The sequence below is a fragment of the Cervus elaphus genome, chromosome X, assembly GCF_910594005.1.
Source record: "Cervus elaphus chromosome X, mCerEla1.1, whole genome shotgun sequence".
NCBI lineage: Eukaryota > Metazoa > Chordata > Mammalia > Artiodactyla > Cervidae > Cervus > Cervus elaphus.
Window position 1 is genome coordinate 25,315,784 of NC_057848.1, and position 19,332 is coordinate 25,335,115.

The following is a 19,332-nucleotide window of genomic DNA, read 5'->3' on the forward strand; positions in this document are numbered from 1 at the left end:
TCATGTCTGACTCTTTGCAACCCCATGGACTGCAGCACACCAGGCCTCCCTGTCCATCATCAACTCCCAAAGTTTACTCAAACTCATGTCCATTGAGTCGTTAATTGCATCCAACCATCTCATCCTCTGTCATCCCCTTCTCCTCCTGCCCCCAATCCCTCCCAGCATCAGGGTCTTTTCCAGTGAGTCAGCTCTTCACATCAGGTGACCAAAGTATTGGAGTTTCAGCTTCAGCATCAGTCTTTCCAATGAACACTCAGGACTGATCTCCTTTAGGATGGACTGGTTTGATATTCTTGCAGTCCAAAGAACTCTCAAGAGTCTTCTCCAACACCACACTTCAAAAGCATCAATTCTTTGGAGCTCAGCTTTCTTTATAGTCCAACTCTCACATCCATATATGACTACTGGAAAAACCATAGCTTTGACTAGAAGGACTTTTCTTGGCAAAGTAATGTCTCTGCTTTTTAATATGCTGTCTAGGTTGGTCATAGCTTTTCTTCCAAGGAGCAAGTGTCTTTTAATTTCATGGCGGCAGTCTAGTGAATATTCAGGGTTTATTTCCTATAGAATTCAATTGTCTGATCTCTGTGTAGTCCAAAACACTCTCAAGAGTCTTCTCCAGCAACAAAATTTTGAAAGCATCAATTCTTCAGCACTCAGCCTTCCTTAGGGTCCAACTCTCACATCCATACATGACCACTGGAAAAACCATAGCTTTAACTATACCCACCTTAGTCGTCAAAGAGATGTCTCTGCTTTTTAATACATTGTCTCAGCAATACGTGAACCGTGAGCTCTCAGATGTTCAAGCTGGTTTTAGAAAAGGCAGAAGAACCAGAAATCAAATTGCCAACATCTGCTGGATCATCGAAAAAGCAAGAGTTTCAGAAAAACATCTATTTCTGCTTTATTGACTATGCCAAAGCCTTTGACTGTGTGGATCACATTAAACTGTGGAAAATTCTTCAAGAGATGGGAATAATACCAGACCACCTGACCTGCCTCTTGAGAAACCTGTATGCAGGTCAGGAAGCAACAGTCAGAACTGGACATGGAACAACAGACTGGTTGCAAGTAGGAAAAGGAGTGCATCAAGGCTGTATATTGTCACCCTGCTTATTTAACTAACATGCAGAGTACATCCTGAGAAACGCTGGGTGGAGGAAGCACAAGGTGGAATCAAGATTGCCGGGAGAAATATCAGTAACCTCTCAGATATGCAGATGCCACCACCCTTTGGCGGAAAGTGAAGAGGAACTAAAAAGCCTCTTGATGAAAGTGAAATCAGTTCAGTTCAGTTCAGTCGCTCAATCATGTCCGACTCTTTGCAACCTCATGAATCGCAGCACGCCAGGCCTCCCTATCCATCACCAACTCCCGGAGTTCACTCAAACTCAGGTCCATTGAGTCGGTGACGCCATCCAGCCATCTCATCCTCTGTCGTCCCCGTCTCCTCCTGCCCCCAATCCCTCCCAGCATCAGGGTCTTTTCCAGTGAGTCAGCTCTTCACATCAGGTGGCCAAAGTATTGGAGTTTCAGCTTCAGCATCAGTCCTTCCAATGAACACCCAGGACTGATCTCCTTTAGGATGGACTGGTTGGATATCCGTGCAGTCCAAGGGACTCTCAAGAGTCTTCTCCAACACCACACTTCAAAAGCATCAATTCTTCGGCACTCAGTTCTCTTCACAGTCCAACTCTCCCATCCATACATGACCACTGGAAAAACCATAGCCTTGACTGACAGACCTTTGTTGGCAAAGTAACGTCTCTGCTTTTTAATATGCTATCTAGGTTGGTCATAACTTTCCTTCCAAGGAGTAAGCACCTTTTAATTTCATGGCTGCAATCACCATCTGCAGTGATTTTGGAGAGCCCAAAAAAAAAATAAAGTCAGCCACTGTTTCCCCATCTATTTCCCATGAAGTGATGGGACCAGATGCCATGATCTTAGTTTTTTGAATGTTGAGCTTTAAGTCAACTTTTTCACTCTCCTCTTTCACTTTCATCAAGAGGCTCTTTAGTTCCTCTTCACTTTCTGTCATAAGGGTGGCGTCATCTGCATATCTGAGGTTATTGATATTTCTCCCAGCAATCTTGATTCCAGCTTGTGCTTCTTCCAGCCCAGTGTTTCTCATGATGCACTCTGCATATAAGTTAAATAAGCAGGGTGACAATATACAGCCTTGACGTACTCCTTTTCCTATTTGGAACCAGTCTGTTGTTTCATGTCTGGTTCTAACTGTTGCTTCCTGACCTGCATATAGGTTTCTCAAGAGGCAGGTCAGGTGGTCTGGTATTCCCATCTCTTGAAGAATTTTCCACAGTTTATTGTGATCCACACAGTCAAAGGCTTTGGCATAGTCAATAAAGCAGAGGTAGATGTTTTTCTGGAACTCTCTTGCTTTTTTGATGATCCAGCAGATGTTGGCAATTTGATTTCTGGTTCCTCTGCCTTTTCTATAGGAGAGTGAAAAAGTTGGCTTAAAGCTCAACATTCAGAAAACTAAGATCACGGTATCTGGTCCCATCAGTTCCTGGCAAATAGATGGGGAAACAGTGGCTGACTTTATTTTTCTGGGCTCCAAAATCACCGCAGATGATGATTGCAGACATGAAACTAAAAGATGCTTACTCCTTGGAAGGAAAGTTATGACCAACCTAGACAGCATATTAAAAACAGAGACATTAATTTCTCAACAAAGGTCCATCTAGTCAAGGCCTATGGTATTTCCAGTAGTCATGTATCGATGTGAGAGTTGGACTATAAAGAAAGCTGAGCTCCAAAGAATTGATGCTTTTGAACTGTGGTGTTGGAGAAGACTCTTGAGAGTCCCTTGGACTGCATGGATATCCAACCAGTCCATCCTAAAGATCAGTCCTGGGTTTTCATTGGAAGGACTGATGCTGAGCTGAAACTCCAATACTTTGGCCACCTGGTGTGAAGAGCTGACTCATTTGAAAAGACCCTGATGCTGAGAAAGACTGAGGGCAGGAGGAGAAGGGAACGACAGAGGATGAGATGGTTGGATGTCATCACTGACTCAGTGGACATGGGTTTGGGTAGACTCTGGCAGTTGGTGATGGATAGGGAGGCCTGGCATGCTGTGGTTCATGGGGTAGCAAAGAGTCGGACATGACTAAGTGACTGAACTGAACTGAACTGAACTAGGTTTATCATGACTTTTCTTTCAAGGGGCAAGCATCTCTTTTTTTTTTTTTTTTTTTTTTTTTGCTTTTCTTTAAAAATTATCAATTTCTTTTTTCTTTTCTTTTTTTTTTCTTTTTTTTTCTTTTTTATTTATTTATTTTTTTTTATTAGTTGGAGGCTAATTACTTCACAACATTTCAGTGGGTTTTGTCATACATTGGTATGAATCAGCCATAGATTTACACGTATTCCCCATCCCGATCCCCCCTCCCACCTCCCTCTCCACCCGATTCCTCTGGGTCTTCCCAGTGCACCAGGCCCAAGCACTTGTCTCATGCATCCCACCTGGGCTGGTGATCTGTTTCACCATAGATAATATACATGCTGTTCTTTTGAAATATCCCACCCTCACATTCTCCCACAGAGTTCAAAAGTCTGTTTTGTATTTCTGTGTCTCTTTTTCTGTTTTGCATATAGGGTTATCGTTACCATCTTTCTAAATTCCATATATATGTGTTAGTATGCTGTAATGTTCTTTATCTTTCTGGCTTACTTCACTCTGTATAAGGGGCTCCAGTTTCATCCATCTCATTAGGACTGGTTCAAATGAATTCTTTTTAACGGCTGAGTAATATTCCATGGTGTATATGTACCACAGCTTCCTTATCCATTCATCTGCTGATGGGCATCTAGGTTGCTTCCATGTCCTGGCTATTATAAACAGTGCTGCAATGAACATTGGGGTGCACGTGTCTCTTTCAGATCTGGTTTCCTCAGTGTGTATGCCCAGAAGTGGGATTGCTGGGTCATATGGCAGTTCTATTTCCAGTTTTTTAAGAAATCTCCACACTGTTTTCCATAGCGGCTGTACTAGTTTGCATTCCCACCAAAACCTGCCTGACTTCAGACTCTACTACAAAGCCACAGTCATCAAGACAGTATGGTACTGGCACAAAGACAGAAATATAGATCAGTGGAACAGAATAGAAAGCCCAGAGATGAATCCACGAACTTATGGACACCTTATCTTTGACAAAGGAGGCAAGGATATACAATGGAAAAAAGACAAACTCTTTAACAAGTGGTGCTGGGAAAACTGGTCAACCACTTGTAAAAGAATGAAACTAGAACACTTTCTAACACCATACACAAAAATAAACTCAAAATGGATTAAAGATCTAAATGTAAGACCAGAAACTATAAAACTCCTAGAGGAGAACATAGGCAAAACACTCTCCGACATAAATCACAGCAGGATCCTCTATGACCCACCTCCCAGAATATTGGAAATAAAAGCAAAACTAAACAAATGGGACCTAATGAAACTTAAAAGCTTTTGCACTACAAAGGAAACTATAAGTAAGGTGAAAAGACAGCCCTCAGATTGGGAGAAAATAATAGCAAATGAAGAAACAGACAAAGGATTAATCTCAAAAATATACAAGCAACTCCTGAAGCTCAATTCCAGAAAAATAAATGACCCAATCAAAAAATGGGCCAAAGAACTAAACAGACATTTCTCCAAAGAAGACATACAGATGGCTAACAAACACATGAAAAGATGCTCAACATCACTCATTATCAGAGAAATGCAAATCAAAACCACAATGAGGTACCATTACACGCCAGTCAGGATGGCTGCTATCCAAAAGTCTACAAGCAATAAATGCTGGAGAGGGTGTGGAGAAAAGCATCTCTTAATTTCATGGTCGCACTCACCATCCACAGTGATTTTGGAGCCCAAGAAGAGGGAAACTGTCACTACATACACATTTTCACCTTCTATTTGCCATGAAATTATGGGAGCAGACACTATGAACTCAGTTTTTTTAATATTAAGTTTTAAGCCAACTTTTTCACTCTCTTCTTTCACTGTCATCAAGAGGCTCTTTAGTTCCTCATCGCTTTCTGCCATTAGAGTGGTATCATTTGCATATCTGAGGTTGTTGACATTTCTCCCAGCAATTTTGATTCCAGCTTGTGATTCATCAAGCCTGGCATTTCACATGATATACACTGTGTATAAGTTAAATAAGCAGAATGCCAATATACATCCTTGTCACACTCCTTTCCTAATTCTGAGTCAGTCTGTTGTTCCATGTCTGGTTCTAACTGTTGCTTCTTGACCTGCATACAGGTTTCTCAGGAGGCAGGTAAGGTGGTCTGGTATTCCCATCACTTTAACCACAGTTTGCTGTGATCCACACAGTCTGTGGTTTTCCTCTATTTGCATTGTTCATTTAATAAGTTTTCCTTATCTCTTCTTGCTATTATCTGGACTCTGCATTCAGTTGGGCATATCTTTCCCTTTCTCCTTTGCCTTTTGCTTGTCTTCTTTTCTCAGATGTTTGTAAAACCTCCTCAGACAACCACTTCACCTTTTTGCATTCCTTTTTTGGGGGGAGAGTTTTGGTCACTGCCTACTGTACAATGTTATTATCCTCCATCCATAGTCCTGCAGGCACTCTGTCTACCACATCTAATCCCTTGAATCTATTCATCACCTCCACTGTATAATCATAAGGGATTTGATTTAGGTTAGGGGCTTACCAGGTGGCTCCGAGGTAAAACCACTGCCTGCAATGTCGGAGACCCAGGTTTGATCCCTGGGTCAGGAAAATCCCCTGGAGAAGGAAATAGCAACCCAATGCAGTACTCTTGCCTGGAAAATTCCTTGGGCTACAATCCATGGAGTCGCAAAGTGCCGGACACGACTCAGCCACTTCACTTTCACTTTTTTCATATCTGAATGGCCTATTGGTTTTCCCTACATTGTTCAAATTATGCCTAATTTTGCAATAAGAAGCTCATGATCTGAGCCACAGTCAGCTCCATGTCTTGTTTTTGCTGACTATACAGAGTTTCTGCATCTTTAGCTGCAAAAAATATAATGAATTTAATTTCAGTATTGACCATCTGATGATGTCAATGTGTAGAGTCATCTCATGTGTTGTTGGAAGAGGGTGGTTTCTATGACAAGTGTGTTCTCTTGACAAAATTCTCTTTGCTTTTGCCGTGCTTCATCTTGTACACTAAGGCCAAATTTGCCTGTTATTCTAGGTGTCTTTTGAGTTTCTACTTTTGCATTCCAATCCCCTGTGATGAAAAGAACATCTTTTTTTGGTGTTAGTTCTAGAAGGTGTTGTAGGTCTTCATAGAACTAGTCAGTTTCAACTTATTTGGCATCAGTGGTTGGGGTATAGACTAGGATTACTGTGATGTTGAATGGTTTACTTGGAAATGAACTGAGATCATTCTGTCATTTTTGAGATTGCACCCAAGTACTGCATTTCAGACTCTTTTGTTGACTATGAGGGCTACTCCATTTCTTCTAAGGGGTTCTTGCCCACAGTAGTAAATATAATGGTCATCTGAATTAAATTCATCCATTCCAATTGTTCATTTTGTTCATTGATTCCTAAGATGTCCATGTTTTCTCTTGCCATCTCCTGCTTGACCACATGCAATGTAAATTGATTCATGGACCTAACCTTCCTATGCAATATTGTTCCTAGCCATATTGTTCTTTACAGCATCAGACTTAACTTTCAGCACCAGACATATCCACAACTGAGTGTTGTTTCTGCTTTGGCCCAGCCACTTCATTCTTTCTGGAACTATTAGTAATTGCCCTCCACTCTTCACCAGTAGCATATTGGACACCTTCCAACCTGGGGAGCTCGTCTTCTGGTGTCATATCTTTTTACCTTTTCCTATAGTCCATGGAGTTCTTGAGGCAAGAATACTGGAGTGGGTTGTCATTTCCTTTACTGGTGGACCACAATATGCAGAACTCTCCAATATGACTGATCCGTCTTCAGTGGGCCTGCATGGCGTGTATCATAGCTTCATTGAGTTATGCAAGTGCCTTCACCATGACAAGGCTGTGATCCATGAAGGGGGCAGGTAGCATGGCACTGGAGATGTCAATTTGCTCAAGCAATGAAACTACATAGGTACATCACCTGAAATTGAAATTACCACCTGGTCAAGCTAATGAAAACCCACTCTCATTCTCCAAGACCATCTGTTTTCTGCACGGGCCAAATAGGCTACTTTAATGGGGATGTGGAGGAAATCATCACTCCTGCATGTTTGTAGCCCTTGATGGTACTGCAAATCACTGAAATCTACTCAGGTATGTGCAACAATTTGGTTTACTATATTTCTAGATAGAGGCAATTCTAATTGCTTCCATTTTGCCATCCATGCCAAAATAGCCCTCACTCTGCAGGTCAGGGAACAGATGAGTTGTGGACTCTGCCAGCTGCTGAATATATCTATCCTATTTTGCATTCCAGAACTGTATAGATAAGCATGGGGTTGGTTTGGGTTCACACTTGACCCAATGGAGATGGGCCTAAGATAAAATTTCATTGATCCCTTGACCTAAAATAAGCTCCTACTATGACTGATGGACCATAATGACACTTGGGGCATCTTGGAATTAGTGTGAGATCAGAGCCAGTGTCCAATAGGCCCCAAAAGGTATTCTCCTAGTTCAAAATCACACTCACTAAAAACTTCTAGGTCCCTTTCAGGAAGGCCGGGAAACAGACTAACAATATATATTTGGGACAGTGTACCAAGGCATGATGGACACCTACTTCCGTATTTCAAAACTTACTCCAAAACTACAGCTATCAGAACTGTGTAGTACTAGCATAGGGATAGACACATAGATCAGTGGAATACAATTAAGAGTCTGGAAATAAACCCATAAATGTATTCATGGACATACATCCCAAAGAGCTGAAAACAGGCATTCACACAGAACCCCATAGAGGAATGTCCACCACAGTAGGCACAAGGGAGAAGTCACCCAAATGTCCATCCACTGCTGAGTGGATACAAAACATGTGTGGTCTAGCCAAACAGTGAAATACTATTCAGCCAGGAAAAGGAAAGAAGTGCTGATTTGTGCCACCACGGGCATGGGCCCTATGCTCAGTGACAGCAGCCAGACACAGAAGGCCACCTATCTATTGTATGCCTCCACCTCTAGGAAGTCGACAGAACAGGCCAAGGGCCGTGACAGGAACCTGATGAGTGCTTGCCTGAGGACTACAGGGGTGCGGTGGGGGAAACTGCAGGAGGGGGCAGTGGGGAGTGAGTGCCTGGCCGGTACAGGGGTTTCTCTTTGTGGTGGTGCCAACATTCCAGACACGGTGGTGATGGTGGCCCAGCACCGCCAGTGTACACTTGGTGCCACTGGGTGGTCTGCTGCCTTCTCTGTACAAAGGTCTCCTCCCATGGGAAGGGAGTATTCTGACAAAGACAGGGTCCAATGGGCAGGGTGAGCAGCATCCTGCCAGCGCCATGTCTTTGCAGGCCCAGGCCTGCGGGGGTGGGGTGGGGGGGGCATGGGAAATCGGTGACCTCAGGGAGTCTGCCTGTCACAGACTGTGCGCCCCAACCAATGAGGGGCTGGCCCGTGGTTGCTAGGATACGGAGTCGCGGTCTGAGAGTACCAGTTGCCTTGAGAGGATGGGACCAGCTGACTCATCCCGCTGCATCTCACCCCACTGCATCTCATCCCACCGCATCACATCCTGGTGCATCTCATCCCACCGCACCTCATCCCACTGCACCGCAAAGCAAGGCCTCGGAGACAGCGGGCTCAACAGTCAGCATGCCAAGGAAAAGGGGCCATTGAAGGTCGTCTGGCCGCTCCCACACTGCCCTTGTCTTGCTGTCTTTCTCCGTGAGCTACATGAAGCGCCTCCTGCGGGAGGCCACTATTCCCAGCGCCTGAGCTCTTCCGCACCCATCTTCCTAGCAGCCATCACGCAGCACCTAATTGCCAAGGTCCTGGAGCTGGCAGGCAATGAGGCCCAGAACAGCAGTTAGAGGCGCATCACCCCAGAGCTGGTGGGCATGGCGGTCCAACACAACGCTCTGCTCAGCAGCTCTTTTGGGATGACAACCATCTCCCTGGTGGCCCCAGCCCGGCACCAGCTGCTCAACCACACCAGGGTCTTGAGTCCCGAATGTCCGGCCCCTGGACGGGCCTCCCCCCGGCTGTCGGGCGCCAGGCCTGCTCACTGACCGACTGCACAGCCCGGTGCCTCGGGCCCAGTGATGTTGAATCAATCAAAGTGTTTCAAAACATCCGTGTGCGTGCTTCAGTCACTTGGCCTGGGAGGTGGTGGTGGGATACCCCTCCTTGGAGAGGTGGGGGTCGGGGGTCTGGCTGAAGTGGAGGGGGAGTGTTGTGGGTACAGATGGAGTCGGGGATGGCAGGCAGAGGGAGCGGTCGCCCACTGTGACAGCGCATGCGGTGGCCCTGGTGGGAGAGGCTGGCTGTGCTGGGGTTGCAGTGGAGTGGGGTCTGGGGGGAGGCCAGGGAAAGAAGGTTCCCCTGTTGGCTCTGAGCAAGTAGGAGCCAGGCTAAGTCCCCAGAGGGGCTGGGGTCCTGGTGGTGACACTCAAGACCGAGAGGGCGGCATCGTGGTAGGGTGAAGGTGCCAAGGTGACCGACCGCCCCGAGGCATGGGATGCAGGAATAGTGGACAGTGTGCTTGACAGGGGTTCCCATGGGGGTAGGGCCTAGATGTGCATGGGGGCAGGGGCCTAGACCGCAAGACTGCGGCGGGATGGGGACTGGGGGAGGCGGGACACAACTCGCACGTATGCAAAGTCGGAATCAGGGTCACGCGGGGTCACCAGGTGACTTTTTGGTCGTGTGCCTTTGGAGATTCCAGGAGATGCTCTGCTTGGCAACCTGCGGGAGCAGGCTGTCACCTAGCAACAGCGGGTGACCCTCTATTTGCATACGGCGCCGGCAGCCAATCAGGGCCCAAACTCCGCGCCCGCTCTTTTGCATATCACCCCGGCGACGGGAGAGTCGGGGCGGCAGCGCCGGCGCCGTCCCGCTGTGGCCCTGAGCCGGACGCAGGGCACGTCGCCGGTCGCCGCCCGGTTGCGTCAGCGCGCCTGGAAGCACCGGGGCGGCGAAGATGGCGGCTTCTGCGGCCGGCCTGGGCGGCGGCGGCGCGGGCCCAGGGCCTGAGCCGGGGGATTTCCTGGCGCGCTACCGCCAGGTATCCAACAAACTCAAGAAGCGGTTCCTGCGGAAGCCGAACGTGGCGGAGGCCGGCGAACAGTTCGCACAGCTCGGCCGCGAGCTGCGCGCCCAGGAGTGCCTGCCGTACGCGGCCTGGTGCCAGCTGGCGGTGGCGCGCTGCCAACAGGCGCTCTTCCACGGGCCCGGCGAGGCGCTGGCGCTGACCGAGGCCGCGCGCCTCTTTCTGCGGCAGGAGCGCGACGCGCGCCAACGCCTGGCCTGCCCCGCCGCTGCTGGGGAGGCCCTGCAGGCCGCCGCCGCCGCGCTGGGCGCCGCCGTGCGCCTGCACCTGGAGCTCGGGCAGCCGGCCGCGGCCGCCGCGCTCTGCCTCGAGCTGGCGGCCGCCCTGCGCGACCTGGGCCAGCCGGCCGCTGCTGCCGGCCACTTCCAGCGCGCCGCGCAGCTGCAGCTGCCCCAGCTGCCCCTGGCCGCCTTGCAGGCGCTTGGCCACGCCGCGTCCTGCCAGCTGCTGGCGCGGGACTACAGCGGCGCGCTGGCGCTCTTCACGCGCATGCAGCGCCTGGCGCGGGAGCTCGGCGGCCCCCCGCCACAGCCGACGCCGCCGCCGTCCGGGCCGCAGCCCGCCACCCCCGCGGCCCTCGCCCCGCCGCTCCCGCCTGGCGGTGGGCCGCCGGCTACCGCCGCCCCGGCAGCGCTGGGTGCCTTCGCCGACGTGCTGGTCCGCTGCGAGGTGTCCCGCGTGCTGCTGCTGCTGCTCCTGCAGCCACCGCCCGCCAAGCTCCTGCCGGAGCACGCGCACACCCTGGAGAAGTACGCCTGGGAGGCCTTCGACAGCCACGGGCAGGACAGCAGCGGCCCGCTGCCCGAGGAGCTCTTCCTGCTGCTGCAGTCCTTGGTCATGGCCACGCACGAGAAGGACACGGAGGCCGTCAAGTCGCTGCAGGTGGAGATGTGGCCCCTGCTGAGCGCCGAGCAGAACCACCTCCTGCACCTCGTTCTGCAGGAAACCGTCTCGCCGTCTGGCCAGGGGATCTGATGAATCCCTGACGGGAACCCCGCCACGCTGTGCCTGTTCCCGAAACTCACGCACTGGCCTGCGCGTTTGCGGGAGCATGATAGACCTTGATCCCAGCGGTTCTGCCTCTGCAGTGTATCTTACTTGTCTTGCCACCGGAGGAATGTAGTTGACTAAAGTCACCTTGTTAACATAACAGTTGCAGGAAAAAAAAACATATAATAGAATCGGAAGACACAGCTCACCTCACCAGGAATTTCAGCATAAACTTGAGAATCCCTTGGGTCCCTTTCACCCAATTGTCCCCTCACCCCGCTTCCCCCCTACCCAAGAAGGCTCGCCTTTCCCCACATCCTTGTTTCACACAGGATTTATTTGCGTATCTCTGGCTTGGAACTCTAGCTGCATGATTTTTTCATGGTGAATCTGATTCCTTAGCATATTCAGATGTTTGCCTTCGTGATCGCCCAGTTCCTCCTTTGTTTCATGCGCCTCATACGTTGGAATCGGTGTATTCAGTCTTCCGCGGTTGTCTGTACAGCCCTCAATCTATGATAAAGCCTTTCTGACACTCCTGACTTGTGGTTTAGATTGATTTCCTCTGTAAAATGGGAATAGCTTATCTACCTGTCAGAAGGCAGAAGCACAAACAGTTCCCTTTTAGATCCGAGGTGGACTCGTTCACTTGAAATGGACACTGTGCCTATGAATCTACAGAGATCATTTGTGATGTGGTCCTTAGCTGCAATGTATTTGTTTTCAATGCAAAAGGGGTGGACCTGGGAGTAGGGGTGAGGGTGGGGTGAGCTCCAGCGCGAAAGTGTCAGATGTGCACTGGAGTTTTCAGTTGCGGTTGTTCCGAGAGGTCCGGGTAATCCACATGGGCAAGTTTTACTTGTAGTATGGACCCTTCTACAAATCTTCCTTTAACTCAGATATATAAAATCAGCATCCTTCTTTGGTCTAGCGTGATCACGTATATGCCAGACTGTGCCCTTGGTCCCCAAAAGCAGGATGGCGTTCCATTTGTAAACACTAGATTTCTGGTCCAAATGATACATGCAAACTGACTTAGCTGTTTCCTCAAATTTTCTTTAGTGTTGAGTGTGATGATAAGAGCTCTTCAGAATATATTCTCATTCTCAGCCATTCAGTTTGGGAAAATGCATCCTTTAGGCTGAGGTTGTAGACAGCAGTAATCTTTTGGGGTGAGATTTAAGCACTCAGTTTGGGAATCTGTCTTGCTTTTGCATATTTGGTGGGGAGGGGGAATATGTGGAGTGTTGTATGAGATAAGTGACCCCAAATGGGTCGGACTTTACGGTATTTTTTGTACCTCTATTTCAGCAGTGTGGAAGCAGTGGCTAAGCAAGTATGGGGAGCCCATTGGAGACAGATGCAGGCACCCCTCCTGTGCTCTCATGTGGCTGCCAGGCAGGGGCCTTCCAAGCCCTGAAAGCCCAGTCCAACTTATTGCCCAGGTGGTGAGAGTGCATGCTCCCTTGTGTGTTTGCTTTTTCTAGAACACTCAGCCCTGGCTGCCTCTCTTATCGTCCTTAGGACAAGAATGCTTATGAATGAATTATGGAGTGTGCCTGGTGAGAGCATTTGGATTTGGGCACAAGGGAAAACCTCCTTAGAGGCTTGCTTAGAGTGGGTGGGGGAAGGGATTCCCAAAGATGCTGGCATTGGGTATACAAGCAATATTCGACTTCTCCAGAGAAAGGAAAACAACAGAATCAATCTGTTAAAAAACAAGAAAGCATACCCAGGGACTTCCCTGGTGGTCCAGTGGCTAAGACACTGAGTTCCCAGTGTAGGGGACCCAGATGTGATCCTTGGTCAGAGAATTAGGTCCCACATACCACACCATGCCTCAGTGAAGATCTAAGATCCCATGTACTGCAACTAACACCTGGTATAGCCAAGCAAATAAATATAAATATTTTTTAAAAGAATAGCCAGGAAATCACTAAAAAGGAAAAACTATAAGGGAAAAATAGTTTGATAAGATATTAAAATATACAATCAGGTCTTCCCTGGTGGCCCATTGGTTTAGAATCTGCCCCACAATGTAGGGGACGTGGGTAAAAACCCTGGTTGGGAAACTAAGATCCCACACACCGAGGGGCAGCTAAGCCCACCTGCCACAATGAAAGATTCAGCATGCTGCAACTAAGACCCAAGACAGTAAATTTAAAAAAAAATGCTTCACAAATCCAACTTTAATTATAAAAAATAAAATATACAATAAGGCATCTTTAGGTAAAACAGTGGGGTAGTGGTGTAGCAATAGACAAACACACCTGTGGAGTGAATAGCATGTCAAAAAGTAGACCCAGATACACATAAAGAGTTTAAGATAAAGATAACATCTCAAATCTCTAGATAAATGATGGACATTTTAATAAATGGTTCTGGGACAACTGAAAAGCTATTTATTAAAAAAAAATTAAGTAGATGCATATCTCACTCCATACACAAAAATAAACTCCAAATATATAGGGGTCTAAATATTAAAAAATAAAACTATACAAGCATCAGGAGAAAATATTAGAAAATTCTTCTGTAGCCTTAGTGAAGAGAAACACTTTCTAACTACAATTTAAAACCAGATGTAATAAAATTAAAAATTGGTAAATTTGACTCCATTAAAATTTTTTAAAATCAAAAACTTTTACATGGTTAAAAAACACCATAAAGTAAAAAGACAGCAAACTGGGAGAAAATATTTACCACATATAATGCAGAGTAATAGCTAATATTTCTAAAATAGATTCACTTTATTATTTTACATGTTTTTTCCATTGGGATTTTGATCCTTTGTCCCTCAATTTTAAATATTTTTTATATATATATATATATATATATATATATATATATATATATGTTTGTTTCTATTGAAGAAACAGAAAGGTAAGCCAGAAACAAAATTGGTTGGCTATAAGGGGTGAAAGGGGGAAGTTTTTTTATTTTTAATAATGTTGACTTTTGTAATCATGTTAATGGTTTTATATTAAAATATAAAACCAACAATGATAGGACAATAATTCTAAAACTAAATGAAAATTAACAGTTGAGTTCAACTACAAATAATTAACAAATGTATTCAAGGAAAAAGAAAAAACTTAATGCCAGTATGTTTTAATACAGTTCTTTGGCTAAATATTCTCAACCTAAAAAGAAGTCAGAATATATCAATAATATCTTGAACTATTCTTAGCAGACTTGCTTTTTTAGGTTTTTTTTTTTAACTCTGAAGAAAAAAAACTACTGATGAGCATATTTGAGACTGGGCCCAGTAGTTGCCAATGGAAAGAAGTGAAAGTCTGTAAACAAGTCACAATATATTTTTCAAAAGAGTAATATGTTAAAATTTCTTAGTGAGATTTTAAGCTTTTAGAATATGTGAAATGAATGTCTCCTGCAAACAGCAAATGGAAAAATACATATCAAAATCCATAAAAAAATTTTATAAAAAAGCAAAAATCTGTCATATTTGAACCAAGGACACTCCCTCCCTTCCCACCTGCCCCCTACCCAGACTCAGCACTCCGCTTCAGATTGCAATCACTTTCTCTTCCCTTGACTTGTAGTCAGAGGGCTTTCTTCCCGGAAGGAGCAGTATGTCATTCTGTCTCATCCTGACCCCAGCTGTGTGCTGATGAGGCTGAATCCCAGGCGAGTGTGGTTGAGAAGTGAAAGTTCCCTTCTTCCACTCAGTTCCCACTTAGCAGACTGAGGGTGCACCTTGGGTGCAATGGTTTGAGAAGACTGCGGTCCTGATCATCTTGTTCTTTCTCTGGCTCATGAGTCGGTGGTTCCACTTCAGGCAGATGCCCCCTTCCAAATGTTCAAGTCCTAGAGCACGAGTGTCACTCAGAAGTTTTCCATTGTCCCCAACCCCAGTTCCAGAGCCCTGGCTCACAGATTTTACCCAAAAGGAGATACAGACCAAAAAAAAAAAAAAAAAAACAGATAGCTCTTAATCTCTTCCCAGAGGAACTGATTATATTTACAACAGACCATGGAGAAATTCAAACCTAAGGACAGTCTCAAGAACAATGGAGGTTGTAGTGAAAGACAGTGAAACTTGTGGATTTAATGAAAATGCAGACTTATCAGCCAGTTAGGAGCCTTCCTGGGGTCAGAACAAATATCAAGCATGAACTCAGAAACTATTCTTCAAAGAAGCCACAATTTGGTTGAATTCCTTTGAAGAACAATTTATACTGCCAAGGCTTTGATGAAAACGAAGAGTAAGTAATCAGGTGGCAATTCATGGACTTTTAACAGCTGGATGTGGTCAAGCAAAGAGAATCCTGCCAATATCACTGTCACTCTAGGGTAATAGGTCAGAGACTTAACAATGTGTGGGGCAAGGGTGGGGGAGCTTGGGGATAGACTTTACTGGTATAATCCACCTAGCCACTAAATAATAATAAACAATAACCAACCCTGGGGTGGGTAATGGACCAATACTCAAGAGTTACTACAATATATTGTCTAAAATGGCTAGCCTCCAACAAAAAATTATGAGACGTACAAAGAAGAAAATATGGTTCGTACACTGGGAGGAAAAAGTAGGCAATGCAAACTGCCTGAAATAGCAAGTAGATGTCAGATTTAATAGAAAGACTTCAAAGTCGTCCTTACAAATATGTTCACAAAACTAAAGGAAAGCATTCTTTGAAAAGTAAAAGTAGATATGGTGGCAATGTCATATCAAATATAGAATATCCATACGAGATAGGAAGAAGAACCAAAAGGAAATTCTCAAGTTGAAAAGTACAATAACTGAAATAAGTAATTCACTAGAAGGGCTCAGCAGATTTCAACTAGAAGAAGAAAGAGCTAGCAGACTTGAAGACAGTTCAATAGAGATTATGCAAGCAGAAAATAGTACAGATAAAGAACGGAGAAAATTGAACAGAGTGTCTGAGAAATGTGGGACACCATTAAGTGTACCAACATAGGAGTAATGAGAAGAGAGAGAGAAAAGAGTAGAAAAAATGTCCAAAGAAATAATATCAGAACACTCCCTAAATTTATTGAAAACCAATAACCTACACATCCAAGAAACTCAATGAACTTCTAGTAGGATAAAGATAGTGAGATTCCCAAACAGATGCATCATAGTAAAAGTTCTGAAAGTCAAATAAATAATAAAAGTCATAGAGAAAATCTTGAATATAACAAGAAAAAAATGATTCATCTCTTAAAAGGGAACTCCAATAAGATTAACAGTCAACTTCTGGAGGAAAAAAATGCGTTGGGATAGCATATTCAATGTGATAAAGTAAAAAATGTAAACCAGCAATCCCATATTCCGCAAATCTATCTTTCAAAAAAGGAAAGCAAATAAAGACATTTACAAAGTAAACAAACAAGCACTGAGTGAATTTGTTGCTAGCAGACCTGCCTTACAAGAAATACTGATGAAAGTTCTTCACGCTGAAAGCAAGTGACTGCAGATGGCAATTCAAACACACATACACACACAAAACAGCACCAGAAAGGTGTTTATGTAATTATAAAAGACAGCATAATTGTAAACTTTTGTTCTTTTCTGTTAACTTATTTTTTTAAATGTATAAAATAATATGTATAATACATATAATAACATGTAAAATACATACAATAGTATGTATATGGTGCACTGTTGGGTCTGTAACATAAAATGTAATATATTTCCCAAAAGTAATGCAAAAGAAGTGGGTGGGAGTCAAGCTATACTGAGTTACAGAAATGACTACAGTAGGCAAAGCAATAATTATTACAACGCATTGTTGAATTTGTAATATTAATAGACATAATAGGTATAATAGTAGTATCATTAAAGAGAAAATGGAATAGAGCTAAATAGGAATAATGTTTCTATATATTATATAAAATATAAATATGTATATATGTGGAATAAGGTAGTATAGATCTGAAGGTGATTCTGGTAAACTAAGATGTATTTGGCAAACCCTAGAGCAACCACTAAAAAAAAAAAAAAAACTCAAAAATACATTTTAAAAAATCATTTACAAACTTACAATGTTATATTATAAAATATTCACTTAATTCAAAAAAGGTAATAAAGATTAGCTGCTATCCTTATGGGATATTTGTTATTCGTTGTTTTTCCCTTGCTGCTTTTAATATATGCTCCTTGTGTTTGATCTTTGTTAATTTGATTAATATATGTCTTGAGGTGTTTTGCCTTGGGTTTATCCTGTTTGGGACTCTCTGGGTTTCTTGGACTTGGGTGATTATTTCCTTCCCCATTTTAGGGAAGTTTTCAACTATTATCTCCTCAAGTATTTTCTCATAGTCTTTCTTTTTCTCTTCTTCTTCTGGGACTCCTATGATTCGAATGTTGGGGCATTTAACAGTGTCCCAGAGGTCTCTGAGGTTGTCCTCATTTCTTTTAATTCTTTTTTCTTTTTTTCTCTCTGTTTCATTTATTTCTACCATTCTATCCTCTACCTCACTTATCCTATTTTCTGCCTCTGTTATTCTACTGTTGGTTCCCTCCACAGTGTTTTTGATCTCATTTATTGCATTATTCATTATATATTGACTCTTTTTTATTTCTTCTAGGTCCTTGTTAAACCTTTCTTGCATCTTCTCGATCCTTGTCTCTGGGCTATTTATCTGTAAATCCTTTTTTTTTTTTTTTTTCAAGATTTTGGATCATTTTCCCTATCATTATTCGGACTTCTTTATCAGGTAGATTCCCTATCTCGTCCTCTTTTGTTTGGTTTGATGGGCATTTATCCTGTTCCTTTACCTGCTAGGTATATCTCTGCCTTTTCATCTTGTTTATATTGCTGTGTTTGGGGTGGCCTTTCTGTATTCTGGCAGTTTGTGGTTCCTCTTTATTGTGGAGGTTCCTCGCTGTGGGTGGGGTTTGACAGGTGGCTTGTCAAGGTTTCCTGGTTAAGGGAACAGCTGATCTTTCAATAGAAACTCTTCAGGCCAGAAGGCAATGGCAGGACATACTTAAAGTGATGTAAGAAAATAACCTACAACCCAGATTCCCGTACCCAGCAAGGATCTTATTCAAATATGAAGGAGAAATCAAAAGCTTTACAGACAAGCAAAAGCTGAGAGAATTCAGCACCACCAAACTAGCTCTTCAACAAATGCTAAAGGATCTTCTCTAGACAGGAAACACAGAAAGGGTGTATAAACTCGAACCCAAAACAATAAAGTAAATGCCTTACATACGGGATCATACTTATCAATAATTACCTTAAATGTAAATAGGTTGAATGCCCCAACCAAAAGACAACAACTGGCTGAATGGATACAAAACCAAGACCCCTATATATATTGTCTACAAGAGACCCACCTTGAAATGAGGGACACATACAGCCTGAACGTGAAGGGCTGGAAAAAGGTATTCCATACAAATAGAGACCAAAAGAAAGCAGGAGTAGCAATACTCATATCAGATAAAATAGACTTTAAAACAAAGGCAGTGAAAAGAGACAAAGATGGGCACTACATAATGATGAAATGATCAATCCAACCAGAAGACATAACCATCATAAATATATATGCACCCAACATAGGAGCACTGCAATATGTAAGGCAAATGCTAACAAGTATGAAAGGGGAAATTAACAATAACACAATAATAGTGGGAGACTTTAATACCCCACTCACACCTATGGATAGATCAACTAATCAGAAAATTAACAAGGAAACACAAACTTTAAATGATATAATAGACCAGTTTGACCTAATTGATATCTATAGGACAGTTCACCCCAAACAATGAATTTCACCTTTTTCTCAAGTGCAAACAGAACCTTCACTAGGATAGATGACATCCTGGGCCATAAATCTAGCCTTGGTAAATTCAAAAAAATTGAAATCATTCCAGTCATCTTTTCTGACCACAATGCAATAAGATTTAGATGTCAATTACAGGAGAAAAACTATTAAAAATTCCAACATATGGAGGCTGAACAACACGCAGATGAATAACCAACAAATCACAGAAGAAATCAAAATCTGCAGAGAAATGAATGAAAATGAAAACACAACCCAAAACCTATGGGACACTGTAAAAGCAATGCTAAGGGGGAGGTTCATAGCAATACAGGGTTACCTCAAGAAACAAGAAAAAATCAAATAAATA

The 19,332-nt window shown here is 44.0% G+C and overlaps 1 protein-coding gene across 1 annotated transcript; it reads left to right on the top strand.

Annotated features, from left to right (window-relative positions):
- The first annotated feature begins 10,041 nt into the window (after nucleotides 1–10,041).
- Nucleotides 10,042–11,773, top strand: LOC122690237 (40-kDa huntingtin-associated protein). The gene has a single exon (XM_043897293.1). It carries the CDS (start codon nucleotides 10,113–10,115, stop codon nucleotides 11,214–11,216), a length of 1,104 nt encoding a protein of 367 aa, XP_043753228.1. The 5' UTR covers nucleotides 10,042–10,112; the 3' UTR covers nucleotides 11,217–11,773.
- The last annotated feature ends 7,559 nt before the right edge of the window (nucleotides 11,774–19,332 follow it).